The sequence below is a fragment of the Oncorhynchus clarkii genome, chromosome 24 (assembly GCF_045791955.1).
Source record: "Oncorhynchus clarkii lewisi isolate Uvic-CL-2024 chromosome 24, UVic_Ocla_1.0, whole genome shotgun sequence".
Taxonomy (NCBI): Eukaryota; Metazoa; Chordata; class Actinopteri; order Salmoniformes; family Salmonidae; genus Oncorhynchus; species Oncorhynchus clarkii.
Genome location: NC_092170.1, coordinates 21287568 through 21306506, shown reverse-complemented (window position 1 = coordinate 21306506; position 18939 = coordinate 21287568). Strand labels below are relative to the sequence as shown.

The following is an 18939-nucleotide window of genomic DNA, read 5'->3' as shown; positions in this document are numbered from 1 at the left end:
TTCTGAAGCCCTTCCAACATTGCTTTGGCTGTATACTTGGGAACATTGTCCTGTTGGAACGTACATTTTCGCCCCAGTCTAAAGTCGTTTGCACTCTAAAGCACCATTCATTGTTCCCTTTACACTTACCAGCCTCCCAGTCCCTGCCGCTGAAAAGCATTCCCATAGCAAGATACTGCCACCACCATGCTTCACGGTAGGGATGGTGTTAGACAGGCGATGAGCTATGCCTGGTTTTCTCCAGACATACCACTTTGCATTCAGGCCAAAGAGTTACATTTTTGTCTTATCAGATCACAGAATCTTTGGCCTTATGATCTCAGAGTCTTTCACGTGCCCTTTTGCAAACTCATAGCAGTCTGTCATGTGCCTTTTTCTCAGAAGTGGCTTCCGTCTAGCCACTCTCCCATAAAGCCCAGATTGGTGAAGTGCTATAGAGACTGGCAGGTTCTACCATTTCAGCCAAGGAACTTTGTAGTTCTGTAAGAGTTCTTGGTCACCAATATCCTAATTTTCCCGGTTTCTCAGTTTGGTTGGACGGCCAGCTCTAGGCAAAGTCTGGGTAGTTCCATATTTTTTCCATTTCCCAATGATGGAGACCACTGTGCTCTAGAAATTGTTTTATATATGCCTCATCACAATTCTATCTCGGAGATCTACAGACACTTCCGTGGACATCGTGGTATAGTTTCTGCTCTGACATTCACTGTCAACTGTGCAACCTTATATAGACAGGTGTGTTTCTTTCTAAATCATGTCCAAACAATTTAATTGGACATAGGTGGACTCCATCTCAAGATGATCAAAGGAAATTGGACGCACCTGAGCTCAATTTGAAGTGCCATAGCAAAGAGGTGTGAATATGTATGTAAAGTTGATATTTCTGTATTTCATTTTCAATGAATTTGCAAAAAAAAAAAATATTTTAAGTGTGTCACTTTTCAGGCTGTAACACAACATGTGGAATAATCAAAGAGTTTGTATACTTTCTGAGGCACTGTATCCCTTATCTCTGTGATAGACCTCATAGGGACTACGAGAGTCAATAACATTCTATTTCCAGGTCATGCCTGTTTCACTTCCGGGTCACTCACATAGCACTTCCAGGTATCTCTGTGCCCGGAGGTCCTTCACGGCTGGGTGGTCGATGATGCAGCTGACTGGCTCTCCGTCGTCCTCCTTGGACACAGTGAGTCTCAGCCGACTGGTGACCGTGAACATCCTGTCATAGGTCTCATCCACCGTCATCTCGCCTAGGAACCAAAGTCTATAGAGATATCTCAACTCACAACAGACTATCATACAGAGCATGGGGTTACTGAGTCAGCTTAAAACAATGTGACTAGCATCACCTGGTTATTCACATGGACACAACTAACATCTACTGCAACGGATGTATCCTATTTCACACTGCACAATTTTTGCAGTCAAGCTAAAAACAAGGTAACTTTGACCACACTTTACACCTTAAAATCATTACATTTACTTAAGCCTACTTGATGTGGTTTTAGAACCCACAGATTCTCATTGAGTCCAACATGAGGTAGGGACGGGATGTTGTTGTGGTTTGTTAACGAGTGTGTGTCTAAGCAGCATCCTGGATGCTGAGTGGGGTTCTGTTCTGTTGTGTCCAGGCTAACCCCTACAGTAATCAGCTGCCCTCCAGGCTCCTACATGTGTCTGGCTGTCAGAGGGGCATTCATTTAGAGAGCATTACAATGCCACAGGGCCAGCGCATTAGCCGCAGTGCTGAGTGTGATGGTTTACTTGCACTTAATGAAGTGAGGAAATAATTACAGGGCCTTCTGTGACCTGCAGCACACTTCCATCTCCGCCAGCCGACCAGCCAGTCACAGGGGGGCACGCTTAGGGCTCAGAGAAGGCATCACACTGCTGCTCCAATACACACTGACCACATACACTAACATGCACATTGCTATAGCTTTTAACCCAATGACACTTACATAGGGAAACATCCTGAAAGATGTTGAAAAACAACCTTAGAGAAAGTTTTTTTCTAGTGGTTTTGCTCTGCAGATATACAGTAATAATTGTAGCAGAACAAACATGGATTAGGCCCCTGTTTTTAATCGTTGACAATTCTCTAAGTATATCACCAATTTGTGACTTGGATCTCAATGTGGGCACAGACGTCAATTCAACATCTATTCCACGTTGGTTTAACATAATTTATTTGAAATGACATGGAAACAGCGTTGATTCAACCAGTGTGTGCCCAGTGGGGAGCTAATGAATTGCTTATGAGAAGTGAGCTGTGTTTCCAGAGGTGCTAAAGGACGTGACTTCCTGGTCCGTCCACGTCCTCCTCTGCCAGTCTGGATTAGCCCCTGTTCAACCTGGTGGCATTTCACTAATCTAACGAGCCTGTCTGCTTGCCTGCCTGTCTAACATACCCACACCACACCAGCCCAGCCTTCCCCAGAGGGCCTGACATCTCATAAACACAAATTGACTTCCACTTCTCTAACACTGGAGGCGCAGATGGCATTTAGCTTATATTCGCTCCTTCTAAATATTTCATCCTCTCAACAAGCCAAATATGTCCTCTCTATTCTAATACATACATGTATATCATTTGACGACAGAGATATTCAGTCCTTATGTAAACAGGACCAGGCTGTGAAATGAATTCTCCCTCTTGCTGTAGTGTATGGATAGGCTGAATAATAGATGGGTCTTCTTGCTCATATGTGAGACAATAAGGCCCCACACCATAGTACCATACACTACTGCACCTCTCTCCAGGAGCCTACAGTGAACTTGAGGCATTCAAATAAAGTACTTTCATAAAAGGACTTAGCAATTAAAGGTAATAAGTGAGGTTCAAGGCTTTCAAACCGTTGAATCAGAAGTCTGATCAACCAAAAGACAACATGTGATCAACAGAAACAAACGTGTTGCTGGTGTGTGAGTTGCGGTCCTTCAGCAGCAGCTAACGCATGCTCTCAGTAGGCGGGGCTGTGACCAGATTTACAGGCTGTTGCCGGGCGGATTCCTCAGAGAGAGTGTTGATTCCGCATCAACTCCCTGGTGTCTGGCGATGATACAGGTTTATTAAACCAGTAAAGACACTGGATGCCTCAGTGATGTACTATAGGGATGTACTTTAGCCTACACACTGTTCTGTTACAGCTAGGCTGTTGGCTGGGCGATGGGGGAGGCTGCAGTGAGTGGATGGTGAACAGTTGGGAGTTCATTTGAAGCCACTTATCTGGTCACTGGAAAAGGCCCACTACAAGTTCAGCCCAGCACTAAAATGCACTGCTTCTTTGGTAACTGTTGTAATGTGGCTATTGCTGAGGAGACAGTTCGCCAACGCAGTGCTTTATGAATAGGTCATACTCAAAGTCAACACTATACCTCGTTCAGTTGAACAACTGAAATACTCATATCCATACTCACTCTTTAGTCATTGAACAGATCAGTAGATATAGCATATTGTGACGATTGTGAAACCAAGTCCTGAATGTAAAAGGAGCATTTGCAGTTTCCAGTAGGATGCTGTGGAGAGTTAAAGCTGCCTGGCTGGGGTTATATCTGAAAGATATCTGAGGGAAAGATATTCCTCTGACCTGTCAGCTCCTGCTCTCCTTTCATCCATCTAATGGAGGCGGCAGGCTTGCTGCCCATGGCTGTACAGGTGAGCTCTGTCTCGTTCCCCTCACTGACCACATCCTCTCGGGAATCCATGATTGGACTGCCTGGTGGGACTGACAGACAAACAGCAAGAGCCTCAGATATATATGTACAGACGGACCCACATTCAGTATACACAGACGCACACACATGTCTGTGTGTGCACAAAGGAATGCACACAAAACTTTCATTGTAAATAAGAATTTGTTCTTAACTGACTTGCCTAGTTAAATAAAGGTTACATAAAATAAATTAAAATAAAAATAAAATAACGTCCTGTTCCACTATGTTATAGGCTATAATGTCCTGTTCCACTATGCTATAGGCTATAATGTCCTGTTCCACTATGCTATAGGCTATAATGTCCTGTTTCACTATGTTATAGGCTATAATGTCCTGTTCCACTATGCTATAGGCAATAATGGCCTGTTTCACTATGTTATAGGCTATAATGTCCTGTTCCACTATGCTATAGGCAATAATGGCCTGTTCAACTATGCTATAGGCTATAATGTCCTGTTCCACTATGCTATAGGCTATAATGTCCTGTTTCACTATGTTATAGGCTATAATGTCCTGTTACACTATGCTATAGGCAATAATGGCCTGTTTCACTATGTTATAGGCTATAATGTCCTGTTCCACTATGCTATAGGCAATAATGGCCTGTTCCACTATGTTATAGGCTATAACGTCCTGTTCCACTATGCTATAGGCTATAATGTCCTGTTTCACTATGTTATAGGCTATAATGTCCTGTTTCGGTATGCTATAGGCTATAATGTCCTGTTCCACTATGCTATAGGCTATAATGTCCTGTTCCACTATGCAAAAGGCTATAATGTCCTGTTTCGGTATGCTATAGGCAAAAATGGCCTGTTTCACTATGCTATAGGCAATAATGGCCTGTTTCACTATGCTATAGGCTATAATGACCCTATGCTATAGGCTATAATGACCCTTTGCTATAGGCTATAATGACCCTATGCTATAGGCTATAACGTCCTGTTCCACTATGCTATAGGCTATAATGACCCTATGCTATAGGCTGTAATGACCCTATGCTATAGGCTATAACGTCCTGTTCCACTATGCTATATGCTATAATGGCCTGTTCCACTATGCTATAGGCTATAATGGCCTGTTCCACTATGTTATAGGCTATAATGTCCTGACCACTATGCTATATGCTATAATGTCCTGTTCCACTATGCTATAGGCTATAATGGCCTGTTCCACTATGTTATAGGCTATAATGTCCTGTTCCACTATGCTATAGGCTATAATGACCCTATGCTATAGGCTATAACGTCCTGTTCCACTATGCTATAGGCTATAATGTCCTGTTCCACTATGCTATAGGCTATAATGGCCTGTTCCACTATGCTATATGCTATAATGTCCTGTTCCACTATGCTATAGGCTATAATGTCCTGTTCCACTATGCTATAGGCTATAATGTCTTGTTCCACTATGCTATAGGCTATAACGTCCTGTTCCACTATGCTATAGGCTATAATGTCCTTTTCCACTATGCTATAGGCTATAATGTCCTGTTCCACTATGTTATAGGCTATAATGTCCTGTTCCACTATGCTGTAGGCTATAATGTCATGTTCCACTATGCTATAGGCTATAATGTCCTGTTCCACTATGCTATAGGCTATAACGTCCTGTTCCACTATGTTATAGGCTATAATGTCCTGTTTCACTATGCTATAGGCTATAACGTCCTGTTCCACTATGCTATAGGCTATAATGACCCTATGCTATAGGCTATAATATCCTGTTCCACTATGCTATATGCTATAATGGCCTGTTCCACTATGCTATAGGCTATAATGGCCTGTTCCACTATGCTATATGCTATAATGTCCTGTTCCACTATGATATAGGCTATAATGGCCTGTTCCACTATGTTATAGGCTATAATGTCCTGTTCCACTATGCTATAGGCTATAATGACCCTATGCTATAGGCTATAACGTCCTGTTCCACTATGCTATAGGCTATAACGTCCTGTTCCACTATGCTATATGCTATAATGGCCTGTTCCACTATGTTATAGGCTATAATGTCCTGTTCCACTATGCTATAGGCTATAATGGCCTGTTCCACTATGCTATATGCTATAATGTCCTGTTCCACTATTCTATAGGCTATAATGGCCTGTTCCACTACGTTATAGGCTATAATGTCCTGTTCCACTATGCTATATGCTATAATGTCCTGTTCCACTATGCTATAGGCTATAATGGCCTGTTCCACTATGTTATAGGCTATAATGTCCTGTTCCACTATGCTATAGGCTATAATGACCCTATGCTATAGGCTATAACGTCCTGTTCCACTATGCTATAGGCTATAATGGCCTGTTCCACTATGTTATAGGCTATAATGTCCTGTTCCACTATGCTATAGGCTATAATGGCCTGTTCCACTATGCTATATGCTATAATGTCCTGTTCCACTATGCTATAGGCTATAATGTCCTGTTCCACTATGCTATAGGCTATAATGTCCTTTTCCACTATGCTATAGGCTATAATGTCCTGTTCCACTATGTTATAGGCTATAATGTCCTGTTCCACTATGCTGTAGGCTATAATGTCCTGTTCCACTATGCTATAGGCTATAATGTCCTGTTCCACTATGCTATAGGCTATGACGTCCTGTTCCACTATGTTATAGGCTATAATGTCCTGTTTCACTATGCTATAGGCTATAACGTCCTGTTCCACTATGCTATAGGCTATAATGTCCTGTTCTACTATGCATAGGCTATAATGTCCTGTTCCACTATGCTATAGGCTATAATGTCCTGTTCCACTATGCTATAGGCTATAATGTCCTGTTCCACTATGCTATAGGCTATAATGTCCTGTTCCACTATGCTATAGGCTATAATGTCCTGTTCCACTATGCTATAGGCAATAATGGCCTGTTTCACTATGCTATAGGCTATAATGACCCTATGCTATAGGCTATAATGACCCTATGCTATAGGCTATAATGACCCTATGCTATAGGCTATAACGTCCTGTTCCACTATGCTATAGGCTATAATGACCCTATGCTATAGGCTATAATGACCCTATTCTATAGGCTGTAATGACCCTATGCTATAGGCTATAATGACCCTATGCTATAGGTTATAATGTCCTGTTCCACTATGCTATAGGCTATAATGTCCTGTTCCACTATGCTATAGGCTATAATGGCCTGTTCCACTATGCTATAGGCTATAATGGCCTGTTCCACTATGCTATAGGCTATAATGGCCTGTTCCACTATGCTATAGGCTATAATGTCCTGTTCCACTATGCTATAGGCTATAATGTCCTGTTCCACTATGCTATATGCTGTAGGCTACAATTTCCCCTTACATAATCAAAACATATATAGTAGCATGACCAATGAACACAAGCTAAGCATGTCCAACCTTGATTACTTATTCCGCTGTCTCTCACATAGGGAAACCAGACTGAGACGCTTGTAGAAAACTCAGAAAGATGTGTCACGTCAAGAGCGCCTAAAAATCACCTGTAGTTCTCACTTTTTGCTATTAGATTTAATTTCTAAAAGCAGAGTAATTACTTTGAAGTGTACTTAATTCCTTTTCAATCCCCTAGGATGTCGGCCAGTATAATACAGCTGTAGTATTAGTGTAATTTCACGCCGTAGCTCCACTGTTTGGCACAAATGACTCTCAATAGGGAACTACTTAGAGCATCCAAGTTAACATTCAGTAGGATTCACACACTCAACAGTCAGTCATCAAAGCCAGTCTGAGATAGATATATTCTGTTATCCATAGCAGCATCTGTTCCTATTCATTACCATGCTATTGAGCACTGTAAGTGCCTAATTGGCTGACAGTGGGACAGTGGGACTCAATATAACAAGATGAATTAAGAAAATACATAAATTCAAATAATTGTATATTCACAGTTTATATAGGATGCATGAGAGTGTGGTAGAAAGCAATGTCTAGGTTATGAATTTGGCACCATGTAATGGGCATACATAACATGTTGTGTACATACATAGTGCCGTGTGTGTGTGTACGTTACTTCTGTATACATGCAGGCGTACACTCATGCATGTGAGTTTAGGCATGTGTGTGTAAACCTACCCAGCACAGTGATGTCTGCGTAGGCCTCCTGAGGAGGGTCTGTGTAGAGCTGGCACACATAGCGTCCCTCATCTGAGAGAGACACGTTGGACAGAGACACCCGCAGTTCATTGTCGGAGAAATTCACCAGCTGGAACCGGCTGTCCTTCAGGGCTGAGGAGAAACAGATACCAGACAGACAGTTAGGACTGGGAGACACACACACGTGTGTGTGTCTGTGAGAGAGAGAGAAACAGAACGAGAGAGAAACAGAGAGAGAGAAAAACAAAGAGAAACAGAAACAAAGAGAAACAGAGAGAGTGAATCAAAAGAGAGAGAAACAAAAGAGGGACAGAGAGAGAGCAACAGAAAGAGAGAAACAGAAAGAGAGAGAAACAGAGAGAGAAACAGGAAGAGAGAAAGACAGAGAAACAGAGAGAGAGAAAGAAAGAGAGTGAACAGAGAGAGAAACAAAGAGAGAGAAACAGAGAGAGAGAAACAGTTAGAGAGAAACAGAGAGAGAAAGAAACAGAGAGAGAGAAACAGAGAGAGAGCGAGAGGGAACAAACAGAGAGAACAGAGAGACATACTGAAATAGTGCAGTAAAAGTATTTGGTCTGTATTCATATAGCTAGTAGTTATGCTGAAAAAAGCCTCCTAAATGGTAAAAAGCCTCAGCATTTACAACCCAGGTCTCTAAAAAGAAAAGTGAGTTTCAGAATGATTCATAAAAGTTGATTTATAAACAGTTTAATCTCTCCAGTCTACAGAGCACTCCCTGGGCAGGAAAATAGAAGAAGTGCCCATGAAGACCTCACATATTCTGGAAAAGGAGAAGTACTGTAACATACATTATGTATTCAATCACAAGAACTTGAGGTCCATACTAAATAAAAAAGTAGCTGTTTTGAACAAAAATCTGTAGTTTGGACTGGCGTGCCATATAAGGGTGGTGTTGCTCGAGTTAGCTTTTAGTGTGGCAACCTAGCTTAACATCCTACATCTTACATTTAGCGACATCTTTTTCCACGTCAGTTAACGCCCCACTTGAACACTGTTTTACATAAATACCCCCAGATGGTTCTTTGGAGTGTGTAATGATGTTTTGACCTACCCATTCCTTATCAGGTCTTCTTTTAGCGCAGAGCTAAAGAACTCAATCTATTCAGCCTATCTTTAAAACATGGGGAGTGTTCGTTCCTGTCAGAGCTCCATGTCAGGCAGCATCTTGATCATTACAGAGGCCTTTGAGCATCTTCCTATATGAGACCTCATTCCCAATCCTGTCTCATAATTTGAGGAGTCTTTGGAAGTCTCTGTTCAAAGCATAGCGATGAGCCTTGGCATAGCTTTGAGAGTCAAAGGCCTTGCTAGGGAGGAATTAGCTGGCATGAAGCAGTTTGTTAATTGACAGGTGATTACTCAAGTGTGTTGAGATTATAAAGAGGCTGTGGCCAACATCAGGGTTGCACTGTAAAACAACAAAAAATACAATCAATAAGTAAAGTTGGATCATTGCCCTCTACATCAGGTGTAATGTGCTTTAACTCTACCTACATGTACATATTACCTCAATTACCTCGACTAACCGGTGCCCCCGCACGTTGACTCTGTACCGGTACCCCCTGTATATAGCCTCGCTATTGTTATTTTATTGCTACTGTTAAATTATTTGTTACTTTTATCTTCTATTTTTTTTACTTAAATATTTTTTATTTAACATGATTCTTTCTTAACTTCTTAAAGCATTGTTGGTTAAGGGCTTGTATGTAGAATAAGCTCTACACCTGTTGTATTTGGCACATGTGATTGGATTTGATTTGATGTACTGTATGTGAGCTATAAAGGTTGAATTGATGATGACATCCATAAAGTTGGTTTGTTTCCTCGATCCCTAATTATTGGAGCACTAGGCCAAAAATATAAAGCATCAGCAAAAGCCTTGACATTAAGTCTCTAGCGTCAGGTTCAGGGACAGTGTTACTGTGTTAGTATTGCTGGAACAGTAACTTCCCAGGTGGTTGACAGTGAGTGGACTTGATAGCTCTGTTGAGCAACTCTATGGTATTTAAACCAAAAGAAGCAGACGGATAATTTTTTTTGTAGATTTGATGGGGGATGTGTAGCCCTACGGTAAATGTTGGGTATTATTGTCCTGGTAGAGTGTTGACTGTTGTGTAAGTGTCTGTTTCTGTTTGTGTCTGTTGTTTTCCCTGTGTGACTGTGTGTCATGGTTGTTTTCCTCCTCATACACAAAGGGCTGACTCTGTAGAGAGAGGCCTGGTAACAGGTAACAATGTCACTAGTCAGAGGGGGGTCACCACAGAACACAGCCTTCTGGGAGCCCAGCCCAGAATAGACCTGCTGCCCTGGGATTTACCAGGCTCCACTGCGGGTGTAATGTTCAACCGGGAGCAGCAGTTAGATATGATCAGAGCTCTGACTCATATCTGATACTAACTCCAGCCAATTTACTGATACCCAACTGTTTCTGTAATTACACTTGACTATTGCACTTCAGCCATTTTCCTTGCTGCCAGTGTGAGTTGGTTTTAAAATGGGATAAGTGGTAAAATGACAAACTGTTAAAGAGGCTGTGTGGAATATGAGACTAAATAGAGAAAAGATGTGAGGCCAGAGCTCTTTCAAACACAGATTTTATAGATCACACACCATTCTATTTGTGTTGCATTCAAGGCTGTCACGGGTGTCATTGTGTTATCTTTATTTGAATCTCTCCTCTCTCTCTTAACGCGGTAAAACACATAAATTACATTAGCAATACAAACATGACAGAGATGTACACTCAGCCTTCTGTAATGTTCTGCCATACAGTGGAAAATTAGAACACCAATCTGGATACCACTCAGACTTGTGAAATCATTTTGGATGGAGATGAAATATGAAAACAAGAAGAAGTGTTTCTCATATCACCTTGAAGGTTGGCTCCATTCCAAGACACAATCAAGTGAAACTCATGCAAACTGAGGTTGAACCTAGAGGAAGCCATATGCTCATGCATAAACATTGTCCTAATCTTAGATTCTCTTTAGATTCCTAATCTAAGAGATTATCTGCATGAACAAAATGATTAATAAATCAACTCAATGGCCAATTAAACATTAAATCAAGGACAGAAAGCATCCTATTTATATCAGTATTGTAATCTAGTCCTTGAAATATGAAGCCGTCACCAATAGCATCATAACTGATGAGTTTCCATAAACTGCCAAAACCTTAAAGAGTGATTTATTTTAGTACAAGAGGCCCTGAAATATGATACTATTGAGATAACCTGTGTCATCTTTTGGAAATGTGTCTAACGAAATGGTCAGTCTAACGGTAGAGTATCCAGCGATGTTGTTCCTGTTCAGAGTATCCAGTATGATGGGGGAGTGTCCAGTGAAGCAACAAAATAGAATACTAGAAAGGATGTGTTAGATAGCTAGCCAGGTCGTTTTAGAAAAATCATTCCATAGCATTTTCAGATTTAAGGATTAGTTCCCTTTTTTACAACCACATCTATATTTTTGATGTAAATATCATGTTATAGGAGGATCCAGACACCTTTTTTTTGTGATTTCATGTTTTTGAGAAACTTATCCCAAACAGCAAATCCCTTCCTTATTTAGATTATTTAGGCTTTAGATTCTGTCATTCCGAACTTTATCCGCAATGTTATATTCCATTTTTTTGCGACTCGAGTGATACCTCTCCATCCATTCTATGTGTAACTGCCAACTGGGGCGGCAGGGTAGCCTAGTGGTTAGAGTGTTGGACTAGTAACCGGAAGGTTGCAAGTTCAAATCGCTGAGCTGACAAGGTACAAATCTGTTGTTCTGCCCCTGAACAGGCAGTTAACCCACTGTTCCTAGGCCGTCATTGAAAATAAGAGTTTGTTCTTAATTTAACTGACTTGCCTAGTAAGTAAAAATAAAAATTTAAAAATTTAAAAAACTGCCAAAATATAGGAAACACTAGAGTAAATGACGGATACGAAGTGAAAGCATGGGGTGCTTCCAGGACGATCCAGACACTTGTAGAATATATGCCAAGACACAATGAAGCTGTTCTGGTGGCTAATGGTGGCCCAATGCCCTATTTAAACACTTTATGATGGTGTTTCCTTTATTTTGGCAGTTACATGCAGCAGGCTACATGGAAAATGGAACAACAGCTCGATAGGGGAAATGGCTTGAGTCGAGCAAAAGGGAATATAATATTGAGGATAAAGTTCAGAACTACACAATTTCACGTGTACAACATCTAAAGACCGGCATCACTATACTGAGAGCTTTGCCGTATCTAAAAGGATGTAGTTGGGTGTTTTTTAAGAATTTGTTGATGTTTTCTCAAGACCCTTATACTGCACAATGAGGATGAGGAAGTGATTTTCTGTTTGGGGTAAGTCTCTCAAAAACATGTGAAATCACAAAATAGTTGTCTGGATCCTTCTATAACATGCCATTACATACAATTTCAGATGTATGTGTGAAAAGGAAACATCTCCTTTAACTGCCAATATGCCAACATTCCATAAAAAAAATGCAGTCAATCCACAGCCATACACTGGCACCAATCAGTTGATAATAGGATTTAGACAAGCTGTAAATGCAACAAGTACTAGAATTGTATAACATAATAGCACTCACAGCTTTTCAAGTAAACCAAATCTGAGACATTTATGATCTGTTTACACATATTTTAGAGGCTATTTATGCAGAAAATTGATATAAAACTGAATAAACTTTATTTATAATTATATGACAATAATAATTCCATTACACAATTTATGATACATCACATGCCTTACTTGCATTTTCCACAATAAGTAAAAGCAGGAAATGCCTCTACTTCCATTAATTCCAAATAGACCGTTTTTTGGATTTATCACTGACCAAGATGGCTGCCATTTTTGCCCCATTATGGAACTTTGAGGGTTTATGACATAACCCCTCTAATAATTTAATAGGATCTCTATGAGAAGCACTTACGTCTGACGTCTCTGAAGTAGATGGTCTGTCTGTTGGGGTTAAGGAGCTGGATGACTGAGTCATCATTGTTCTTCACCCTGCAGCTGATGGTCGCCATCTCCCCCTCGATCACTGACACATTATCAGTCCCCAGGTTTTGACCTTCAACTGGACACAGACAGATGGACAAGAGGAGGAGGACAACACATGAAAGGTCTAGAATTACTGCCATTCAGATTTTTTTCATTGTATAATGTTAATAATTTGGGGATTGAGACACACAAAAAAGCATTGGCACAATAACAGACCACGGATTTGAACAGCATAATACTTCAGCACACCCACAGAGACATGAACACAGCCTGAATGCAATAGACATATGTTGGCTGTACTTGCAGCCACATTCCTAATCCTCCTAATACAGTAGAAGGGCCTAGAATAATAGCGCCGAAGGAGATGGCTGCTGTTTTACGATCCTGTAACCAATTGTGCTATTGTGGCCTTTCACGTTATTTGTAAGTTATTTTGTACATAATGTTTCCGCCACCGAGTCTTATGCCCGAAAATAGCTTCTAGTGTAACGATCGTTGTTGGAAGGATTGGACCAATGTGCAGTGTGGAAGGCGTTCCTCATGTTATTTAATGTGAACAAGCAACAAAACAATAAAGAGTAACAAAACGAACGTGCAGCTTTGTAGTGCAAAAAGGCTACAATACAAAAACAAGATCCCACACACAACAGGTGGAAAAAGGCTGCCTAAATATAATCCCCAATCAGAGACAACGATAGACAGCTGCCTCTGACTGGGAACCATACTAGGCCAACCTAGAAACAAAAAACTAGAATGCCCATCCTAGTCACACCCTGACCTAACCAAATAGAGAAATAAAAGGATCTCTAAGGTCAGGGCGTGACATCTAGATATCAGGACAGTGATTTAGGTCCCGTGGAGCACTGGAGGAATACCTTTTTCTTCAACGAGTCGGATGGGATATACTTCAGACGCCTGACAAGGCCCTCATCCCAATAATTCGCAGGAGAAAGAGACGAAGGTACCGTGGACGAATATCTACCTTTACCATCGGTCTTATTAGCCAACGTACAATCAGTCGATAATAAAATAAACAAACTACGATCATGTATATCCTACCAACGGGACATTAAAAACTGTAATATCTTATGTTTTTCCTAGCCCTCCTGGTTTTGACCCTTGCCTGTCCTGACGCCGAAGCCTGCCTGACCACTCTGCCTGTTCTGACCTCAAGCCTGCCTATCAACCTGGTACTGTTTGGACCTGGTTTATGAACTCTCGCCTGTCCCCAATCTGCCATTTGCCTACCCCTTTTGTTGTAATAAATATTGGAGCTCAACCATCTGCCTCCTGTGTCTGCATTTGGGTCTCGCCTTGTGCCCTTATAGTACGAACTGGCCATGACAGACCCAGCAGACTTGGACCAGCACTGTCACGCTGTCTCCCTGCAGGAAGCCACCATTGGGAGGCATGAGGAGCTACTGCTGGACCTTTTGGAAGGGCTTCGTTCCCTGACCGAACCCCATGACCAAGAGTTCAAGGCTATAATGGAGCAAATTAGTGAGTTAGCACATATGCAGCCCGCCACCTCTGAGACCTCCCAACCAACCAGTAAACTTTCTACTACTAGTGGATTTGTTCAACCTACCCCGGCTTCTCGAGAACCCCGCTTTCCTCGTCTGGAGCGTTATGCAGGTGATCCAGGTGATCGCTTTCCTAGTGCTCTCTCATTTCTGAATTCCAGCCCTCTTTGTTCCTGTCGGACCGATCGAAAATAGTGTAAAAACAATTTAATAAATGTACTCCTGCTAATGTCCGGAAGGGCGCTCTCCTGGGCAACGGCTGTGTAGGAGTGCAATCCGCTGTGTGCCATAGCCTGGAGGAATTCATGGCAGAAGTGAGGAAGGTTTTCGATTCTCCGGTGCCCGGGAGGGAGGCAGCTCGAAAACTACTGCAGGTACATGAGAGCTCCCGTAGTGTGACAGACTACGCAGTAGATTTTTGCACATTGACCGCCGAGAGTTCCTGGAATCTGGAGACTCTGTTTGAAATCTTCCTCCACAGACTGTTGGAGGGGATAAAGGATGAGCTCACAGCTCGGGAAATACCACAGGACCAAAATTCCCTCATCGCCATAGCGATTAGGATTGATGGGCGCCTATGAGAATGCTGGTGTGTGAGGAGGTTGGGTCTCTGGAACACTCGTTCGTCTGCTGATGCTGGTGACCATCCGAAGGATTGCAGAAATCCCAGAAGTTTGTATTTCCGAGGAGAGCCGAAAACACCCAAGGTTCCCAGAGAATCATCTGCGACAGGCGAGTTGGATACTCCTGAGCCCATGAAACTGGGAAGACCTAGGTTATCGGTTGGGGAACGCTCATGTAGGCTTCTAATTGTTGTCTGTACTGTGGAAGGGCGGGACATTATAAAGCCACTTGCCCTGTTAACACAGCCAGCAGACATTATGAGTACCTGGTCATGTCGTTTGGACTCACCAGGCTCTGGTAAACAACGTATTAAACCGTTTTGTGTTTGTCTACCTTGACGACATCCTGTTTTTTCACAGTCTGCTGAAGAACACATTCTTCATGTCAGACAAGCCCTTCAGCGCCTCCTGAATAACCAACTGTTTGTGAAAGCTGTTTCATTCGGGGCTACAGCACCCTGGCGGCCCCCCTCTCTGCACTCACCTCTCTCAAAGTAACGTTCACATGGTCTCCAGTGGTCGACAGAGCCTTCGTGGACCTGAAGCATTGGTTCACCACAGCACACATCCTCGTCCATCTGAATCCGTCCCATCAATTTGTGGTAGAGGTTGATGCTTCAGATGTTGGAGTGGGGGCCATCCTGTTCCAGCAATCTGCCCAGGACCAAAAGCTCCATCCCTGTGCCTTCCTTGTCCCATCGTCTCAATCCTGCAGAGAGGAACTACGACGTAGGCAACCGAGAACTCCTGGCGGTCATGATGGTCCTGGAAGAATGGAGGCACTGGCTGGAAGGAGCAGAACAGCCATTCTTGGTTTGGACCGACCATAAAAATGTGGAATATCTCCGTACAGCCAAGTGCCTTAACTCCAGGCAGACCTGGTGGGCTTTATTGTTTACAAGATTCAACTTAACCATTTCCTACCGCCCAGGGTCCGAAAATGTGAAGCCTGATGCCCTCTCCCGCCCTCTCCTGACATCTCTGCCTTTGTCGCAGTGTGCACCATGTCAGAGTCCAACCATCTGCCTCCTGTGTCTGCATTTGGGTCTCGCCTTGTGCCCTTATAGTAGTGGTATAACGCACCGTAGTTGATCCGTGATTCGTACGGATCACCCCCCACGGTACACACATGGGAACCACGGATCAATTGCAAAGTTTAACCATCATTGTGTGAAATACAGTTTTACTGCCACTGTTGCTTTTAAAAGTAATAATTCCTTAAATCTCGATGCAGAGTTGCAGTGAAAAGATGTGTGTACTGGTCACGTGAACGGGGAGTGTTGAATCCCAACGAATCAATCCTGGATGCTCACGTTGCAAAAAGCAAAGAAGAAAAAATAGCAGTGACAACCATGGCTAGTGGGAGGAGCTGAAGAACTGGAAAAGCCTCCCGCTTCATAAGTCTCATGTATCAGAGTATTTTGGCTTCTCTGTCAAATATGATGACGGAAGAAGGGTGGTGGACAACACCATTACGTTGTGTAGGCATTGTGCCACAAGAAAGCCGTATGATCATGGAAATACATTGTTCATGACCACACATTAAAGCGTCATCACCCCGGTGTGTCAGTGACGGGAGCCAACTCAGCCAAGAGACAACAACTTTTCACAGCCATTTGCTACAGAATCAGACCGGGTTAAAGCCATCACCAAATCTATTTGGATGTTTAACGCAGCAGACATGAGGCCATACTCTGTTGTGGAAAACAAAGGGTTTAAAACTATGGTGAAAGTGCTTGAGCCAGGCTACGAAATCCCGTCAAAATCGCCCTTTATGAACAGGAAAATATCCAATATGTCAACAAATTATCCATGGCATCCTCTGTTGCCCTTACCACAGACGGGTGGACCCTCCAGGGCAATGGAAAGATCCGTGACTGTGACTGCTCACTACACCACAGAGGAGTGGGAGATGCTAAGTCCGGCGCTACAGACACGCCCCCTCTATGAGAGTCACACAGGCACAAATCTGGCGCAGGTACTGCTAGGAGCAGTAGCAGAGTGGAAGCTAGAGAGGCCCAATAGCAATATCCCAACCACCACAGATAATGCCAAGACCCAAGTAAATGCAGTGATATAAGCTGGACTGGGGCCACAGATAGCTTGCTTTGCACATGTGATCAATGTGCATCCTAAAGGGGAATCTCAGTGAACAAGATGGACCGCCTCCTTGGGAGGATCAGGAAGGTGGTTTCCTTTTTCCACCGAAGGACAACAGCCGCTCATGTGCTTAAGACCAAGCAAGAAATGCTACAGCTACCGACCCACAAGCTCATACACAACGTCACAACAAGATGGAACTCCACTTGAGATGTTGGAGCACTATCTTGAGCAGCAGGCAGCTGTATACTCTGCACTGACAGACAAGACCCTGAAAAAAAATGAAGACATCATCACCTTGGCTGATGATGATGTGAACGTGGCAGAGGAGGTCCTCCAGGTGCTCAAACCCCTCAAAACGGTTACAACCCTATTGAGGACTGAAACTGCACCGTCTGTGTCCATGATCCTACCTCTGAAAACAAGGATTCTACAATCCATGGCCCCAAGTGAGGAAGACAGCACCATCACTAGAGATATCAAGGCTGCCATTAGAGAGGACCAGAACCCTAGATACCCCCTAATATACAAGACTACCCACATAAATCTACTGCACTATATCCAAGGTTCAAGTCCCTGTCTCACCTAGACCCTGCCCTACACCGGAGGACATACAGTGATCTCACCACTGAGATTGTGGCCACTGAAGAGGTAAAAAAATAAAAAATAAGAGTGAATTACTTAAATAATAAATATAGTGCAGTCTAATCTTAGTCTATGCTATTGCTATTATCATCCATTTTTGATTTGGAATAATAATAATGGATTTTATTAAATGTTATTGCCACAATTACAGTCTCTGACTGAGTCTATAATACCAACATGTTTCAAACAGACCAACATAGTCCCTGTGCCCAAGAAGACTAAAGTGACCTGCCTAAATGACTACTGACCCGTAGCACTCACGTCTGTAGCCATGAAGTGCCTTGAAAGGCTGGTCATGGCTCAAATCAACACCATTATCCCAGAAACCCTAAACCCACTCCAATTTGCATACTGCCCCAACAGATCCACAGATATTGCAATCTCTATTGCACTCAACACTGCCCTTCCCACCTGGACAAAAGGAACACCTATGTGAGAATGCTATTCATTGACTACAGCTCAGCATTCAACACCATAGTGCCCTCAAAGCTCATCACTAAGCTAAGGACCCTGGGAAGAAACACCTCCCTCTGCAACTGGATCCTGGACTTCCTGACAGGCCGCCCCCAGGTGGTAAGGGTAGGTAACAACACAACCGCCACGCTGATCCTTAACAAGGGGACCCCTCAAGGGTGCGTGCTCAGTCCCCTCCTGTACTCACTGTTCACTCATGACTGCATGGCCAGGCACGACTCCAACACCCTCATCAAGTTTGCCGATGACACAACAGTGGTAGGCCTGATCACCAACAACGATGAGACAGCCTATAGGGAGGAGGTCAGAGACCTGGCCGTGTGGTGCCAGGACAACAACCTCTCCGTCAACATAATCAAGACAAAGGAGATGATTGTGGACTACAGGAAAAGGAGAACCAAGCACTTCCCCATTCTCATCGATGGAGCTGCAGTGGAGCAGGTTGAGTTCAAGTTCCTTGAGTTCAAGTTCCAAGTTCCTTGGTGTCCATATCACCAACAAACTATCATGGTCCAAACACACTAAGACAGTCGTGAAGAGGGCATGACAAAGCCTAAATATTTGGCATGGGTCCTCAGATCCTTAAAAGGTTCTACAGCTGCTCCATCGAGAGCATCCTGACTGGTTGCATCACTGCCTGGTATGGCAACGGCTCAGCCTCCGTCCGCAAGCCACTACAGAGGGTAGTGCGTACGGCCCAGTTCATCACTGGGGCCAAGCTTCCCGCCATCCAGGACC

At 43.1% G+C, this 18939-nt stretch overlaps 1 protein-coding gene across 3 annotated transcripts in view; it reads right to left on the bottom strand.

The window, feature by feature from the left end:
- LOC139382984 (cell adhesion molecule 1-like) overlaps nt 1-18939 on the bottom strand; it is a 157105-nt gene that overhangs the window by 30826 nt on the left and 107340 nt on the right. For all 3 annotated transcript variants that reach the window (XM_071127265.1, XM_071127266.1, XM_071127267.1), the window contains 4 exons: nt 12766-12912; nt 7793-7945; nt 3594-3731; nt 1095-1253 (listed from right to left, as the gene is read on the bottom strand). In XM_071127265.1, coding sequence (XP_070983366.1) covers nt 1095-1253; nt 3594-3731; nt 7793-7945; nt 12766-12912 — 597 coding nt within the window. The remainder of the gene's footprint in view (nt 1-1094; nt 1254-3593; nt 3732-7792; nt 7946-12765; nt 12913-18939) is intronic.